The sequence below is a fragment of the Mandrillus leucophaeus genome, unplaced genomic scaffold (genome assembly GCF_000951045.1).
Source record: "Mandrillus leucophaeus isolate KB7577 unplaced genomic scaffold, Mleu.le_1.0 Scaffold228, whole genome shotgun sequence".
Taxonomy (NCBI): domain Eukaryota; kingdom Metazoa; phylum Chordata; class Mammalia; order Primates; family Cercopithecidae; genus Mandrillus; species Mandrillus leucophaeus.
The window spans coordinates 1,978,659-1,993,791 of NW_012102343.1; the positions used below are offsets into that span (position 1 = coordinate 1,978,659).

The 15,133-nt window shown below is 50.0% G+C and overlaps 1 protein-coding gene across 2 annotated transcripts in view; it reads left to right on the top strand.

Annotated features, from left to right (window-relative positions):
• The first annotated feature begins 6 nt into the window (after positions 1 to 6).
• The window catches only part of JDP2 (Jun dimerization protein 2), a 40,579-nt gene continuing 25,452 nt past the window's right edge, over positions 7 to 15,133 (top strand). The window contains exons 1-2 of one of the 2 annotated variants that reach the window (XM_011981560.1): positions 7 to 63; positions 9,233 to 9,456. In XM_011981560.1, the coding sequence (XP_011836950.1) occupies positions 9,256 to 9,456 (201 nt within the window). In that variant the 5' untranslated portion in view covers positions 7 to 63; positions 9,233 to 9,255. Of the gene's footprint in view, positions 64 to 3,545; positions 3,745 to 9,232; positions 9,457 to 15,133 lie in introns of those variants that run through there. The other variant, XM_011981558.1, reaches the window with a different exon arrangement.

The window sequence follows — 15,133 nt, forward strand, 5'->3', positions numbered from 1 at the left end:
CCGCGCTCTCCTCCCCTGTCCGTTTGCAGGGAGGTGCTCTCCTCGGGCGGCGGGGAAGGCGGGGTGAGTGGGGAGAAAACTGCCCGCGGGCTGTGCGGGTGGAGATGGAGGGTGAAGGGCCAGGGAGGTGCGGGGTTGGGGTGGGGGTTCGACTGTGGAGGGATGACAAGGACCTGCTGGCAGGGAGGAAGCGCGACTCCCGGAGGACCCGGACCTGGAGGAGAGTATTGAGAAGGGCTCTGGATTTCCATCCAATGAAGGCACCTTCTCTCATGGCCATTGCTTTGGAGCTCTGGGCTGGGAAAGGATCTAGGGGTGGCCGGGGTCCCCTTTGGGCTCTCCTGTCTCCCACGCCAGGTTATATAAGGAGGCAAGCAGGCTCCTGTAGGTAACCAGCCTCTCCCTTGCCCAGCCCAGCTTAGAAGGCTCTCCTCTGCTCCTCCCCTCAAAGGAGGTTGTCGAGGGGTAGGGGTGCAGTTGGGGGTGGGAGAGTGTGGGGGTGGAGTGGGCCTTCCACCTGGACCCCTGGACCTTGGGATGGCAGAGCCAGGCTTTGCCTGGGTCAGTGGGAGGAGCAGGGAAGATGAGGAGGCTGGGGAAGATGGGGAGGTCCTGTCTCTTTTGCAGGGATAGAAAGGCTGGTGGAAGGAGAAATCAACCGACCCCCTTGGGTCATCTCCAGTTGCAAGATGTCCTGGCCCTTGCCTAGGGTGCTGCCCTCCCTATTGGAATCCAGGGCATGGGGCTATGGCCCGACCACGTGTGCTTAGGGCAAATGTGCTCAGGTCTGTATCTCAGAAAGGGCTTGCAGCCTGCTTAGGCGTGTGTACCCAGGCTTAAATCTTGGTGGTCTCTCCCTAGGGTCTTAATTTGAGGAGCATCAGGAATTGGGAAGCTTTGAACCATGTTTGGGTACATTTGTACCCAAACGTCCTTTAAGCCCTTGATAGGAACTGCGTTCACATATCTCCCTTCCCCCCAACCTTCCTTCCCTGAGGGTTTTTAAAAAACACTTCCCATTGCTTTTACCTTTCCAGCAAATCTGGCTGCAGCTTGGATGGATGGCTTATCTTCCTTTGCAGGTTTCTAGGGGAGAGTTTAACCAGGTATCAGGTGTGAGCATGGCTCTGATTTTATATAAACCTGAGGATCCAGGCAGAGAAGCAAAATCTATTCTCATACCTCTGGGTGGTTAAGGTTTTGCCTTGTTTAGAGCAGGGAGGATGGATTTCTCAAAGACTCTTCTGTTCCCTTCTACTTTGGCTTTGGTTCAGAGCTGCAGGCAGCTCCAGAATCTTCCTGAAGAGCTGGGTGCTGTGCGATTTGAAGGGCTGCAGGGAGTCATGGGTGTGTAGACCTCCGGCTTTTCTCCTAGGTTGGCTGCAGTCACCTTCAAGGAGATGTGTTGCAAGGTGGTGATAATGCCCCATAGAAAGGGTTTGGATAAGGGTCTCCCCACTCACCCACTGCCTAACTTTTGCAGCTATTACCAGGGAATGCTCCTCCTGACTGCCTGCGTTTGTTGTCATCTCCCTACCTGTTTGCAGGATGTGTGGGCAGCTTTTCCAACCTGCAGAATCCCTGGCTCTCTGGGCCTCGTTTGTAGTGGGGCTACTGGTGTTGCAATGGGCTGTCTCTCTCGAGTGTCTGTTTCCATCTCCCCTCTGGAAAGAAAGGGGCCAATGCCGACTCTAGGCCGGCCTGCTCTGTATTCATTCAGCTCCAGCTCAACTTGAGCAATCAGAGCCAGGGTTGAGGGCAAGCAACATTCTTTTCTGCCTTTCTGCCGCAGGATGCAGTTTGCTTTTTTTCCATGCGAATGAATTATGTTTGAAACCGAAATGGGAGGAAGAGAAAAATGGAGTGAGTGTGTATGGGTATGTGTGTGTGCATACCTATATAGGCAGGGGAGGGCAGCAGGCACATTATTTTTCCATTTTCCTTTAATTAAGGCTCTGTGGAGGTGTGTTTGAAAACAGAGGGTCTCCTATGCCTTTGAGGAGGGTGAGAACACTGTTTTGGCTGCATCCCGGGCCATATGCAGTGTATGGTGGCCAATGAAACCGGGCCTGGCTCGTTCTGTTGCTTGTCTTGGCAGTCGGTTCCGTGGCTTGTATTACCAACTCTGGAACTTAGGGACTGCCAAGCTCCATGTGCCTGTGTATGTGTGTGTGCATGTGCATGTGTGTGCACACGCGTTCTTGTGTGTGTGTGTGTGTGTGTGTGGTTTGGCCTCTCGAAACTCAGCAGAGACAAATGCCTTAGTGACCCAGTCTTGGAATTTTCAGCCTGTGTTTCTTTGCGTATTGCTGGCTGTGGGAGGCCTGGCCAGAGCCCACCATTCTTAGTTGTTGTTGTTTTTTAGTCTATTTTCTTGCTGCAGCCCACGGGATTTGGTTGTGGAGCTCCATTTGCAAAGCTTCAGCTGGCCAATGGCATTTTTAAAAAAGAGACCAGGGCGGTTATCACACCTTGTGTGTGTGTCTGTGTTAGGTGTGGTACTGTTAACCCCTGCCAGCCACCAAGGACCAGAACGGGCGTGAAGCCGAAGGGGGAATAGAAAGCTCGTCCAGTAGCTGTACGCTCCCAGCTTCCTCTTGCTGCCTGGGTTAAAGATTCCTGGCAGAGATAACTTCATATGTATTTACTGAGCACCTACATTAGGCAGAGCACAAAGCTGTGTTATAGGCAAGGCCCTGGAAGCATTTCTCTGGTCTCCAGGGAAAACCAGGAGTTTCCTGGGGGTTGGTTCCAGGTTCTCCTATGGCTGGGATAGCTGTGCAGGGATCACGGCTGCCAGTGTTCAGTGGCTTCCCTTGAACCCAGCTACCCCTCCTTGTCTTCTTAGGAAGCAGTGCAGGGATGGAGTAGATTAAACGGCACAGGAGATGCTGGCTGTCTGCCTCGGGGCAGGAATGGAAACTAGTTCTTGATGGCACCTTGTTGCCAGTGTCTGTGCAGCCGTGTTCTGGCCTGCAGGGTGGAGGAGACCTTAGAGGAAACCGAGGCCAAGGGCAGGTGCTGGGCCCCATTTCTGCACCTTCTACCCAGCCCTGACCTGGCACCCTTTGTTTCTGTTCTTCAGTCAACTGCCAGGATGCAAGATGGTCCTGCCCCCTTGGGATTTAGAGCTGGAAAGTGGGAGAGCAGAGAATCCTCTGGGGAAAATCCTCTTCATGGCTGCAGGAAAGAGAGACTAGTCCAGAAGGGACCCTGAGGGGTCATCTGGCCCTGGTGCCCCTCCAGGAAGGAAGGCCCTGGTGGCCACACTGACTTCACACTTACTATGTGCAGGCACCGTTCCAGGTACTTTCCAAGTATTAACTAATTTAATCCTCTTGACAGTTATACAGGGCAAATAACATTGTTATTCTTACTTTACAGCTGAGGAAAGAGAGGCACAGAGAGGTTAGGGAACTTGCCCAAGGGCACACAGCCAGTAAGGGACAGATCTAGGATTCACACTCAGGTGATCTGGCTCCCAAACCGCCACTCTTAACCCCACCTTCGTCTTGGCCTGCAGAGCTGGGGACAGCCATCTGAAGAGAGCCTTTTGCCGCTCGCCTGCACTCTCAGTCTTGGAGCCCTCCCCGCATCATCTTGCTTCTCATCTTCTGGATCTCCTTGACTTTTGGAAGCTGCGTGACCTACGTCATTCAGATTCCAAGAGAGAGGTCATCCTGGGTGACTCCTTAGCTCCAAGAAGAGGCTTTGTGGTTGATTCTCCAAGATTAATGGTAGCAGGTACTATGCGCCATGACCACTGGCCTGGCACTTTTCTAACCTTCTCTGTGGACTCCTGCCCTCTGCATCCTGCTCTCTCCTGGGAATCTTCCCAGGCTTTAGCTCCCAAGATCTCCCACTTCTCTTGTTGAGTCTCAATCGCCATTGCCCATGCCCTGCCCTCAACTGTAAACTCCCTCCCTCCTTGACTTGTCACTCTCACCTCCACGTTCTCTCAGCACCAAGCCTTGAGCCTTAGGCCATCTGCACCCATGTGCATACCCATTCTTATTCCTCATGGCAGCCCAAGCCAGCTGCTGGCCTGGAGGGGAGCTTACCATCTCAAAGAGGCCCAGGAGTTTTATAGCCTCCTTGAAACCTTTGTTTCTATGGACAGAAAGTTCATGATGCAGATGCTAAGTTTCTCTTAACCTCTTTTTATTTACCTGTCTTTGCCATTCTGGATGAAAATGCTGATTTTAGGGCACTTTCTAACAAGAATGACCCTTATAAATTTGACTCATAAAACAAGACTGTTATTTATTTATAGACACTTCCATTAAAAAAGATTTAAGGACCGGGCATGGTGGCTCACGCCTGTAATCCCAGCACTTTGGGAGGCCGAGGCGGGCAGATCACCTGAGGTTGGGAGTTCAAGACCAGCCTGACCAACATGGAGAAACCCTGTCTCTACTAAAAAATTAGCCAGGCATGGTGGTGCAAGCCTGTAATCCCAGCTACTTGAGGCTGAGGCAGGAGAATCACTTGAACCCGAGAGGCGGAGGTTGTGGTGAGCCGAGATCATGCCATTGCACTCCAGCCTGGGCAACAAGAATGAAACTCTGTCTCAAAAAAAAAAAAAAAGATTTAAGGCGTTAGGTTTGTGCAAAAGTAATCACGGTTTTTGCCATTAACCTAATATCTTACAGATTTACATACAAAAAAATGAGAGAAGAAAACCAGAGGAAAAAGCTTAATAAGTTACCTTTAGCTTTTCTTTTGGCTGAAATGATACTTCATGTTAGTATCTCCCAGGAGGCTCTATTTCCTAGACTTGAAATGTTTTGTGGCTTTTCTTCTGCTTGTACAAGGCAGTGCCCTAACTGTGTGCCCACAGGCCACTGAGGAAGAGTAGAGAGTACAGCTATCAGACCTTTTTTTTTTTTTCAAGTTCTTTCCTCTTAGATCCATCTGGTCCCCATTTTCTTCAAGCTGGCTTTCGGGGAGCTGCATCATAATCTTAGGATCAACAACAGCTTAGGGTCCACTGTGACCTTCTGAACCTCATCTATCTGATTCATGCCTTGCTAGTCAGTCGCCATCTTGAATGTGTGCTTCACCCAACTTTCCTTCACTGGCTGACTTCCAACTTATTCCTGGTCAGTGTCCCGCATTGCCAAAGTCTTCTTGGATTCTAGGCCTGTATTTTGAGGCACAAGCCCCATTTCCCAGTGTTGGTGTTCTGCCAATGTGTAGAGCTTGCTCCTTATTTATGCCCCCTAGTTACTCATGGAGACACCGAGGATGTTTATCTGCCTTTCAGACCTCCTGGGCCCTGAAGGGAAAAAACTCTGGGTTCTTCTCCTGAAGCTTTTAGTGTGTAGTTCTTCTTTTCCTACTAAATTGTTTCCGTATGGAACAACCAGTGTGGGAGATGATTTCACCTCTTGTCATCTTTCCTAAGTCTTCCTTGAAGTGGGTAAGTCCCTTCTGGATGTTATTGGTTCCTTGCCGCTGCCACCTCCACTGCCCCCCTCCCCCTTTTTATAGATCCTTAAATCACATCAAATTGTTTTATTTTTCAAATCACTAAAGTTGCCTTTCTGCCTTAGATCGTCAGCCAGCTCTTTGCAGTTAATGAGGATCCAATTATGAAAGGCAGCTGCTCAGCTCCTCCATCTTCTGTGCCCCCCTACCAGAGATGTTTAGGATGACTTCCGGCTGGTGAATGTCAGCTGCTGTGGTTGTCTCCTAGGAATGGCATGGCTGAGGGCTTTGTGGTTTGTATCTGAGCAGTTAGGGGGCTCTTTTGTAGGGGGCGGAAAGATAGGGGACTTTTGCTTCTACGAAGGAAAGACTAGTGCCTCGTCTCCCGGGTGAGGCTTGTCACTGGGATGGATTCACAGGGGAACAGGAATGGCAAAATTTAGGGGCCCCCGCTCCCAGAGGGTGGCCGCCCCTTCAGGGGGTTCCACAGTAGCAGAAAATTCGTTATATTTTGGGATCATTTGTTAGTGTCTCATTTCTACCATCTGTGTGAGAATAAACAGAAGTTGCAAACAGCCTATCATTCCCGGAACAGAATGGCGTCTGGCTTCCATCTCCCAGAGATGGAAGGTTTAGGCAGGGAAATACACAGAAGCCTCTGGAGTGTTTTTCTTGGGGTCTACTGTGGGAATGAATAACTTGGAGGTGAAATTACAGCCTGATAATGAGCATCTAAGCTTCCAGAGACGGATTCTTACCCCATTTGCTGAATTTTGCTCTGCTGTGAATTTGCTGTCATTTGTTCATTCATTTATTTACTTAGTTCTTACTTCAACAAGTATTATTGATGACCTTTTCTGCGCCAGAAATGATGCTAAGCACTGGGGTCACCTGGGCGACAACCAGCCGTGACTGCTGCTTACCACCTGGAATCACCGCGCTGCTGGCCACATGGCCACATGGTTTGTTCCCGGCACAGTTTTGCTGCAAGGAATAGGTCTTCCTGCTGGCTCCTTCCCTGTTCTCCTTAGAGGAGGCCAGGGGAGACATGCAGCTCATCTACAGTGCCCCGGAGCAGCCTCCTACGTGGCAGGCTGCGGCCCTCTCTGCATTGCAGGTTCCATTCCAGAGGGCTGAGAGAAGGCTCTCTTACTGCACTAGGCTCCAGTCCAGTTCAGAGTTTGGGGGATCAGAGGACATTGAACACCCACATGCGAGAGGTCTCAGGGGCTATTTCTATGTCTGGGCTGCCACGCAGGCTACCATGGAGTTATTCAGGGAACTTCCTAAACCTGGATCTCCATGGGGGGTGGAGGGTCCTCTGTGCACGACAGTGACCCTCTACTATGGGCTGGTGTCTGAAAGCCCATCATGAGAAAGTCATTCCTTCTGCTGAAGGCATCGTTACCTATTGGACCCCAGGAAGGGAAACAAAAAAGGCAGAGTGAGAAAGCTTTGGTCTAAAACCCTGGGACCAGGAGTCGAGCCGTGGCTCCAATCCTCTGCAGCTGTGTGACCTTGGGGAGGCCATTTAGCCTCTCTGAGCTTTAGTTTCCTCCTGTCAAAATGAGGATGTGGTTTAGATGAGCACAGGGCCTCCTTCAGCTCTAAGACTGTAATTCAATGTGATTGAGTCTCACACCTTTTTCCGATGGCCCAGGGACACCGGGTGAAGGAAGTAGAGAAAGGATGTGAGTGGGAAGGGGTGCTAAGAGGACCAGATGTGGGAAGTACAGTAGATAGAGCACAGATAGAGGAGCCTGAGGATACCAAAGAAAAACTCTGGGGCAAGCCAGGGAGCTATGGGCAGAGGCTTTATGACAGATGCAGCAGGCATACTGAGGATGAAACGGCAGGTCCACTTCCCATTCCCAGGCACCTTGCTTTAGACACCTTGCTTTAGACAAAGGGATGGCCAGTGGAAACCTTTGTGCTTGAGGGTACAAATTACTCACATACTTTTCCTCTTAGAGAAATAGAACTTATTGGGAAATAGACTCTGGACTTGGACAGGGAACCAAATTTCACCTTCGAAAGGGAAATGGAGATGGAGAATATGACTTGCACTTGTGGCCAAAACAGGTTCATGAATGCCCCTCTCTGGAATGATCTAGACCTGGGAAGTGGAATGGGGACAGGTGGTTGTCAAGGGTCACCCTCCAAGGCCACTCCTGTAGGAGACAGAGAGCCCAAGAACGTGTGGCCATCTGAGTAGATTAATTGCCCACCAGAGCAGCCTTGTCCAATGGACATCAGATCTTCCCTCTTCTGCCAAATACATCTCTCTCCATGGGAAGAGACAGGTAAAGATGGAAGGATAGGCCAAAGATTTTCCCTCAGGAGTGCTAAGCCAGTGAGGATTTTGATTTTATGGCCCTAGGCAGAAAGGTGAGAAGAGGGAGAAATGATTTCCTTTCCAGGACTAGAATCTAAGAGCAGTTTCATGCTAACATGCTACTTATAAGGCTGCTCCAAAGCTAAGACTGCACATCTGACCTCCATATTCCTAGGGCCTGCTGGCTCATAGTAGGTGGTCAGTAACTGGATGGATGGGTGGGTAGGAGGAGCCCTTCAAGGGACTGGCTTTATTGGCAGACCAGCTTTCTTCACTGCCATCTGTGCCTTGAAATGACCGTTTCTTCCCCATGAGCTTCCCCCAGTAAAGGGAAGAATTCCCTTGGTGTTGACCTGTCTAATTTACATCCTTCTTCCATGTCTGAATCTGTCTTCCCTCGTACACCTTTTTGGTCTGGCACAGCTGGAATATGTGTTTGCTCTGAGAATGAAGAGACCATGGAGGTAGCCAGGTGTGGTGGCTCACGCCTATGATCCCAGCACTTTGGGAGGCTGAGGTGGGTAGATCACTTGAGGCCAGGAGTTCAAGACCAGCCTGGCTAACATGAGGAAATCCTGTTTCTACTAAAAATACAAAAATTAGCTGGGTGTGGTGGCACGTGCCTGTAATTTCAGCTACTCGGGAGGCTGAGGCAGGAGAATTGCTTGAACCTGGGAGGAGGAGGTTGCAGTGAGCCGAGATCGCGCCAGTGCACTCCAGCCTGGGCAAAAAAAAAAAGGAGGGAGGAGGGTATGAGGGCATGGAGGAGTTTTCTGGTACTGGGTTTCACACGGAAAGCACATGCTAATTAATTCCACCTGCTTTGCCTCAGTCCCTTCCTCATAGATATCACACACACTCACCTTTAACTTAGCTTTGCTTCATCTCCTATTCACGGTGTCTTAACAAGTATGCAGAATAGGATGTGTGATTGGAGGGGAGGCACCATGCCAGACCAAAAATAGCTTCCTCTGAAACAGGTGTGAAGGTGCTTGAGGTTCCGCCGTTATAATTCACTCTCTTCAGAGACTGTATGCTGCCATTGAAATCCCAGCTCCACCAGTTTTAACTGTGTACAACCTTCAGCAAATTATCGTTCTAAGCTTGGCTACGTCCTCTGTGTAATGACCTCTGATCCAGCCTAATGGGACTGACTACAGGATTACTGTGGGGCCTGGCACACAGCAAAGGCTGAATACATGTTGCCTATGACTGGGTCAAGCATTGCCTTCAAAATAAAAAAGGCAGACACTCCTGGCAGTGCCAAGGGTGACCTTGGTGTGAGTTAATTGAGCAACTTTTCCTCTGGAACAGGAAGGACTTTACGGCAGGAAGAGCAGCTGGGTGGGAAAGGGATTCAGGGGAACAGTGGTGAAAGAAGCGACAGTCCTGGCAAGACGAGGGGCTTGAGCCCTCCTGGAGCCCCTGACCTGGCTGACTGTCCTGCTCTTTTCCTGCCCACTCCAGGCTGGCCTGCCGCTCCTCCTGCTATGATGCCTGGGCAGATCCCGGACCCTTCGGTGACTGCAGGCTCCTTGCCAGGGCTTGGCCCCCTGACCGGACTCCCCAGCTCGGCCCTGACTGTGGAGGAGCTGAAATACGCTGACATCCGCAACCTCGGGGCCATGATTGCACCCTTGCACTTCCTGGAGGTGAAACTGGGCAAGAGGCCCCAGCCCGTGAAAAGTGAGGTGAGCGAGTCTTTTACCCCTGGCAGATTCCAGGTCTGGCCCTAAACCCACCATGGGACCTTAACCTTGCTATTCAAAGTGGAGTCTGAGGACCGGTAGCATCCATACCACGCTGGGGTTATCAGAAATGCGGAATCCCAGGCCTCGCTCCAGGCTTCTGAATCAGAATCTGCATCTTAACAAGATCCCCCAGGGATTCGTGGACGTGTTAACACTGGAGAAGCACTGGGCCAGGGGAGGATATTTAACCTGTCTCTGGTTCTCCGAGGGGCGGGGGAAGAGTGATAATAATAACAGTAATGAACAGCAATATCTCGGCCATCTCTCTGGGGTGGTGGGTGGATCAGGGGAGATAATGGGAATGGGAATGTGTACATGTTTTGAAAAGTAGACGAGAGAATGCCAATATTAGGTTATCTTTTAAAATTATCATTAGTCACATCATGACCTCCACCCCTCTTGGCCTTTTCTGCAGCTGAACCAGGGAACTTGGAGGAAGAGTAGTGCGGCCTCCCTTCCCAGGCAGCTGCCAGAGCTGGGCATGGCCTCAGTCAGCCAGCAGTGTCCGCCTTAGATGGCACGTGCCCAGGACCCACACGTGGAGCACCCACATGTGGCATTTGCAAGGGACCCCTCCTCAGGTCCGTTGTACCTGCAGCTCTCATGAGCCCTTTCCTCAGGGCACTGGTGAGCAGCAGCAGTCCCCGGCATGGCCGAGGATCTATGCGGGGCATGCCCCCGGCCACTTGCCCAGGGCTGGCCGTTTGTCTGAAGGCCTGCCCCAGCAAGGTTCCCAGCAGTGCCGTTTCTTCAGAGGCGTGCCAGAGTAGCTGCCCCCTGGAAAGGAGGAGCCTGTGGTGGGAGGTGGGGAAGAGGCTGGGATGGGGAGGGCACAGGAAGCGGCTGAGCAGCTGGGAATAGCAGCTGTGCTTGGAGGGAGGGTTCACAGGCAAAGGTGAGCCTGGGGGGAGCTCGGGGGGCTGAAGTGCTGGAAGTGCTAGAGAGAGAGGGCTTTCTGCATGGAGAAGGGCGTCTGGGTAACCGCAGGGGAGAGCTGGGGATATTAGGCAACTATTTCTCAGCTCCCCTTCTCCTGACAGGTACCTAAAAACTGCAGAGGACTGTTGGGGACTTGGCTGTGGTGGCAAACTGGCCATTTGCAGGCTGGACCTGGCTCTCAGATGTATTTTGTTTGGCCAGCTCAGTGTTTTAAAAGAAACGCGAACCCACATTTCACTTGAAAATTTTGATTAAAAAATTGGAAGATCTCGTCATACACTGCCCTGTTCTGGCATGGCAATGGTTCAGTGGGGGTGGACGGAGGTACTTTACTGTTTCCTCTTTCCAGTAGGCCACAGGCCCCTGCACCTCCCTGTTATCTTGATCCTGCTTATATTGTTGGTTTTGCTTTTGCTACTACCATCTGTCTTCATTTACCTCTACTGCCTGGACCCTGTTAGCCATTTGTGCTCAAGACACGTGGATGAGGTCCATCATAGGTGCCAACTAAAGACTGTGGATTACAAGATGTGAGTTGACTGTGATTATATTCTTCTGAATTGATCTTGAAAGCCAATGTGTTGTTGGAGCACTTCCCAGCTTATTTAGTGTTCTGTCTTCATGATGCAGGGTCCCTGTCGATTGGCCCTCTGCTCCTCACCTTCCCAGGTCTGTAACTTGAGAGCATCTGTTTCTGGGTCGTTCCACAGTAAAATTGCCATTTGGAGCCAATAGCTGAGCAGTTTCATGGGCACTAAGGCTGTGCATGGGGTTGATGAGGAGCCAGGTGTCTTGGGCAGAGGTGGCCAAGCTGAGATTCGCCTGGGGGGCTGAGTTACCACCTCTCTCCTCTGCAAAAGGCACTGGAGGAACTCTTCCCTTTTTTTTTTTTTTTTTGGAGAAGCCACTTTTATTTGGGTTGGGTATTTTTACATTTTACACCACCCCCAAATTGGTGGCATCTGCCCTGTACCCAACAGTGACATGCTGTCCTCACAGGCACCCACAGACGTGCACCATCCAGGCCGTGAAAATAACAAGCCGTTTTTAGGGCATATTTGCATGTCCTCTCCCTCGCTGTCAGACTGCAGTGTTGTGGGGGCGAAGAGGCAGATGGAGCTGCGAGATTGTACCGATGTAGAGGGATGCCAGCCCTGCACTGTGAACCCACCTCCAAATGCCTCCTAGGTCAGATCCCCAGGGGCTGGGAGAGCTAATTCTTAGAGTAACTAAAACCTAAAGGGGGGTGGGGAAAGAAACTTGCAACTGAAGAATCTATGGTCTAAAGATTTATTTGCATATGGCAAACTGCCTTGAGTGGATTTTCATATTGGCATTTTAGACTAGTAAAAATTTCTTGAATAATAATCAGATACTAGCTCATTAAGCATTTAATATGTCCCAGGACCTGCACAAAGTACTTAACATGCATGACTTCATTCATTCCTTATTCAGTCCTGGAGTCCAGGTTACCCCCATATTAGAGAAGAGTTTGAGGTCTAGGGAGGGGGTTCAGTCACTCAGGGTCACACTGCTGGGAAGTGATAGCACTGGGGCCTGGTGTGCCGCCATTACAGCCGGGTGTCACTTGTGCTGAGCTAAGTCCTAGGCATGGTACTAGGTCTCTTTGTGAAGTACCTCATTTACGCTGCACAAGTACCCTCTGAAGTAATTAGTGTTGTTATTGTTGTTGTTGTATCCACATTACAGATGAGGTCAACAAGGCTGAGGCAGGTCCAAGGTCAGTAGCTGGGAAATGAGCTCAGGCAGTCTGTCTTGAGCCCACATGCTGTGCGGCCTCCCATGCGTCTATACCCTTCCCAGGCTTCTAACCAGAGCTCTGTTGAGCTGGGGAGGTTGGATGAACCTGGCCCCGGAATGTTCGATCATTTTGATGACATTGCCCGGTGAGTGCTGAGCCCTGCAGTTCTGCAGCCTCATTGTCTCCTAGTCCCCAGAGAGAGAGAGAGAGAGAGAGAGAGAGAGAGAGAGAATGGGAGAGAGAGAGGGAGCCAGCTGAGCCGCCGTGCAGGCAGCTCTGTCAGAGGTGGTTCTTGGGCTGTTCGCCTTGCAGAGGCCAGCAGTCTCCTGGGCTGTATCCAAACAAACGGAGCAATTCAGTAAAAGAAAATGGGAGGAATTAAGTTCAACGACAGGTTTTGTGAATTATAAAATGCTTTGTGCTCATGTCATTATTACATGGTCAACACATGACGTTAAACTGTTTTGGTGCCAACTGCTTGCCTGCAGTCCGTTTGTTCAAGCCATATTTGTTAAGCATCTACTATGTGCTGAGCACTGCACCAGGCGCTGGGAACCGAACTGCAGATAAAAGAGTCAAAGCCTTGCATCTCTCGGCGCTATATATTGCAGTGAGGGCATCCAAAAGTAAGCAAATTAATACACAATATATAAGGTGAGTTCGTGGTCAGCACCACGAAGAAAAATTAAGCAGACCAAGGACGTGGCAGTGGCAAGACTGCTCATTCTGATGATTGGCCAGGGACTCTGGGAACGTCATTTCCTGGGTTGTGGAATTTTTAAAGCTGTTGCTTCTTTCTCCTTTCTTTTCTAGTATTCCCTTTCAGGACAGCTTTGCTCTCTGGCTTTCTCCAGAGCTTTCCTTCCTTGACTTTTCCTCTGTAGCCCCTCACAGCTGGACTCCTCCACCAACCAGTCCCTATTGGCCTGAAGATCTTGGCCCTTCCCAGGTCATCTCCCAGGGAGCTGTGGCTGTGGTGGTCACACCCTGCCTCTGGGTCTGGAATGCATTTTCAGTTGGGAGGGGAGGGAGGCCCGAAGCCCCACCCTTGCACACACACATACACACACCAGACACTTTCTAATCAACCTGCTAGACAGGACCCCTCACCCTCTGGCCACCTCTCCGTGCTCTAGAGGGAACTCAAGAGTTCAAGGGAGGCTAAACTGGATGACCTTTCAGGAAAGAGACTGCACACTGGCATTCCAGGGGCAGGCGTCGGCCTGCAGATGAATCTTGTTCACAGGGTGGTTTGCTTTTTCTTTCTTTTTTGACAAAATCACAGTGTGGTTTTCTTTTTTAAAAAATTGAATGAATTGCCATATTTAAAAGCCAGGAAATGTGGACTTTCTGGCTTCTTTTAAAAAACCAGAATATCTAGCCACTTAAAGCCACACCCTTAGACGCAACAAGAGGTTGGAGCTGAGGAGCAGATGCCTGCTGTATTTGTGTACAGCCTTGAGTTCACCGCAGTCCCCACTACTCACTGATGTCTTACCCCCAGCCCACTTCACACGGTCTGTGTTGCCAACCTGATTTTGAGTCTGTGTCCCATATTTATGTCCCACGGACTTTGCTTGTTGGTTTGAACATTATGAGCTGTGTCAACTTGGCAAGTCACTTAAACTTTCTATTCCTTGATCGCTCTACTTCCCAGTTCTTATCTCCAGCCATTGTTCATTAGATTTTGCTATTTCCGAACTTCATTGACTTCGGGCAGAAAAAAAGAAAATGCAACAAAAATCAAACCAATCATTCCAAAATGTGACTGGTCATCAAAACACTTTGGGAAATTTCTTAAAAAATATAAATTTCCAGACCCCACCCCAGGCCCATGGAATCGGAATCTCCGAGGGTAGAGTCCTGGGAAACTATATAGCTAGTAGGCTCAGAGATGACTCAGCTACTTTTGGGAATGTGACTCTAAGTGGTTTCTTCCTGTCCTCAGGCTCTTCTGATCCTTATTAGGGAGCTTTCTGAGGGTGTCACCCTGAGGAATCGGTGTGTATGTATCATCAGCAACTGCCCTTTCCAACACAGGGCAGCTTCCTGTGTGTATTCCACACAGGGACTGGATCCGTGTCCTCATCATTTTCAGAGATGGAGAGGAGACTTAACTGTCTGTGAATTTCACATTGGTGACTTCCTGTCTTCTCCAGGGCCCCTGGAGAACATTGAGAGTGTTTTCCCCTTTGGATGAAGTGTGAATAGGAATCCATGGACCGTAGAGCGGCCTTGGAAGCCGTGTTCACTCAGCCCCAGGTGGTCTCCCCAGACTTTGTTCATAACAGAGACCAAGACGTGCATCCATGTTTAGCCTGAGCAGAAAAAGTTGCCCCAAACCAGCTGATGTGCTGGGTAAATGTTGGCCTAAGCACGCTTGTGTTTTTAGTGATTTGAAACGTAAAGGCAGCCCACTGACATTTTTTAGCAAGCTTTGCATAATTGGTTTTTAATTGTGGCTTTTGGAATAGCATTGGCCTTCTTCCCCCTGACTCAGATGCTTTTTTTGTCTCATACTTGTTTGGCAGAGAGGTCCAATCTGTCCTCTCTTGGAACAGAATCTCCCAACTCATCTTTGAAATCTGTAATTTCCACTTTAGTTCCGTTACTTTGTTAGCACATTTTCAAAAGCTGTTAGCTTAAAAAAAAATTTAAAGTTGAGGGAGAATGAGTGATAGTTAAAGGCAGCTATGAGTGTGTTTAACATTGGCCTCTGTGGTGTTGAGTCTTATTTGATACCATATCCAGAGCATTCACAAGGGTTCTGAGGCTTTTACTTAAAATCAGAAGTTGGTCACACCCACTGTTATCCTAGCACAGGGTCCCTTAGAGAGGTGGTGGTGAGGATGTGGCTGGATCTCTATGTCCTTAGCAGAAATCAGACACCTCTGAAAAGCGCAGGAAGCCTTACGG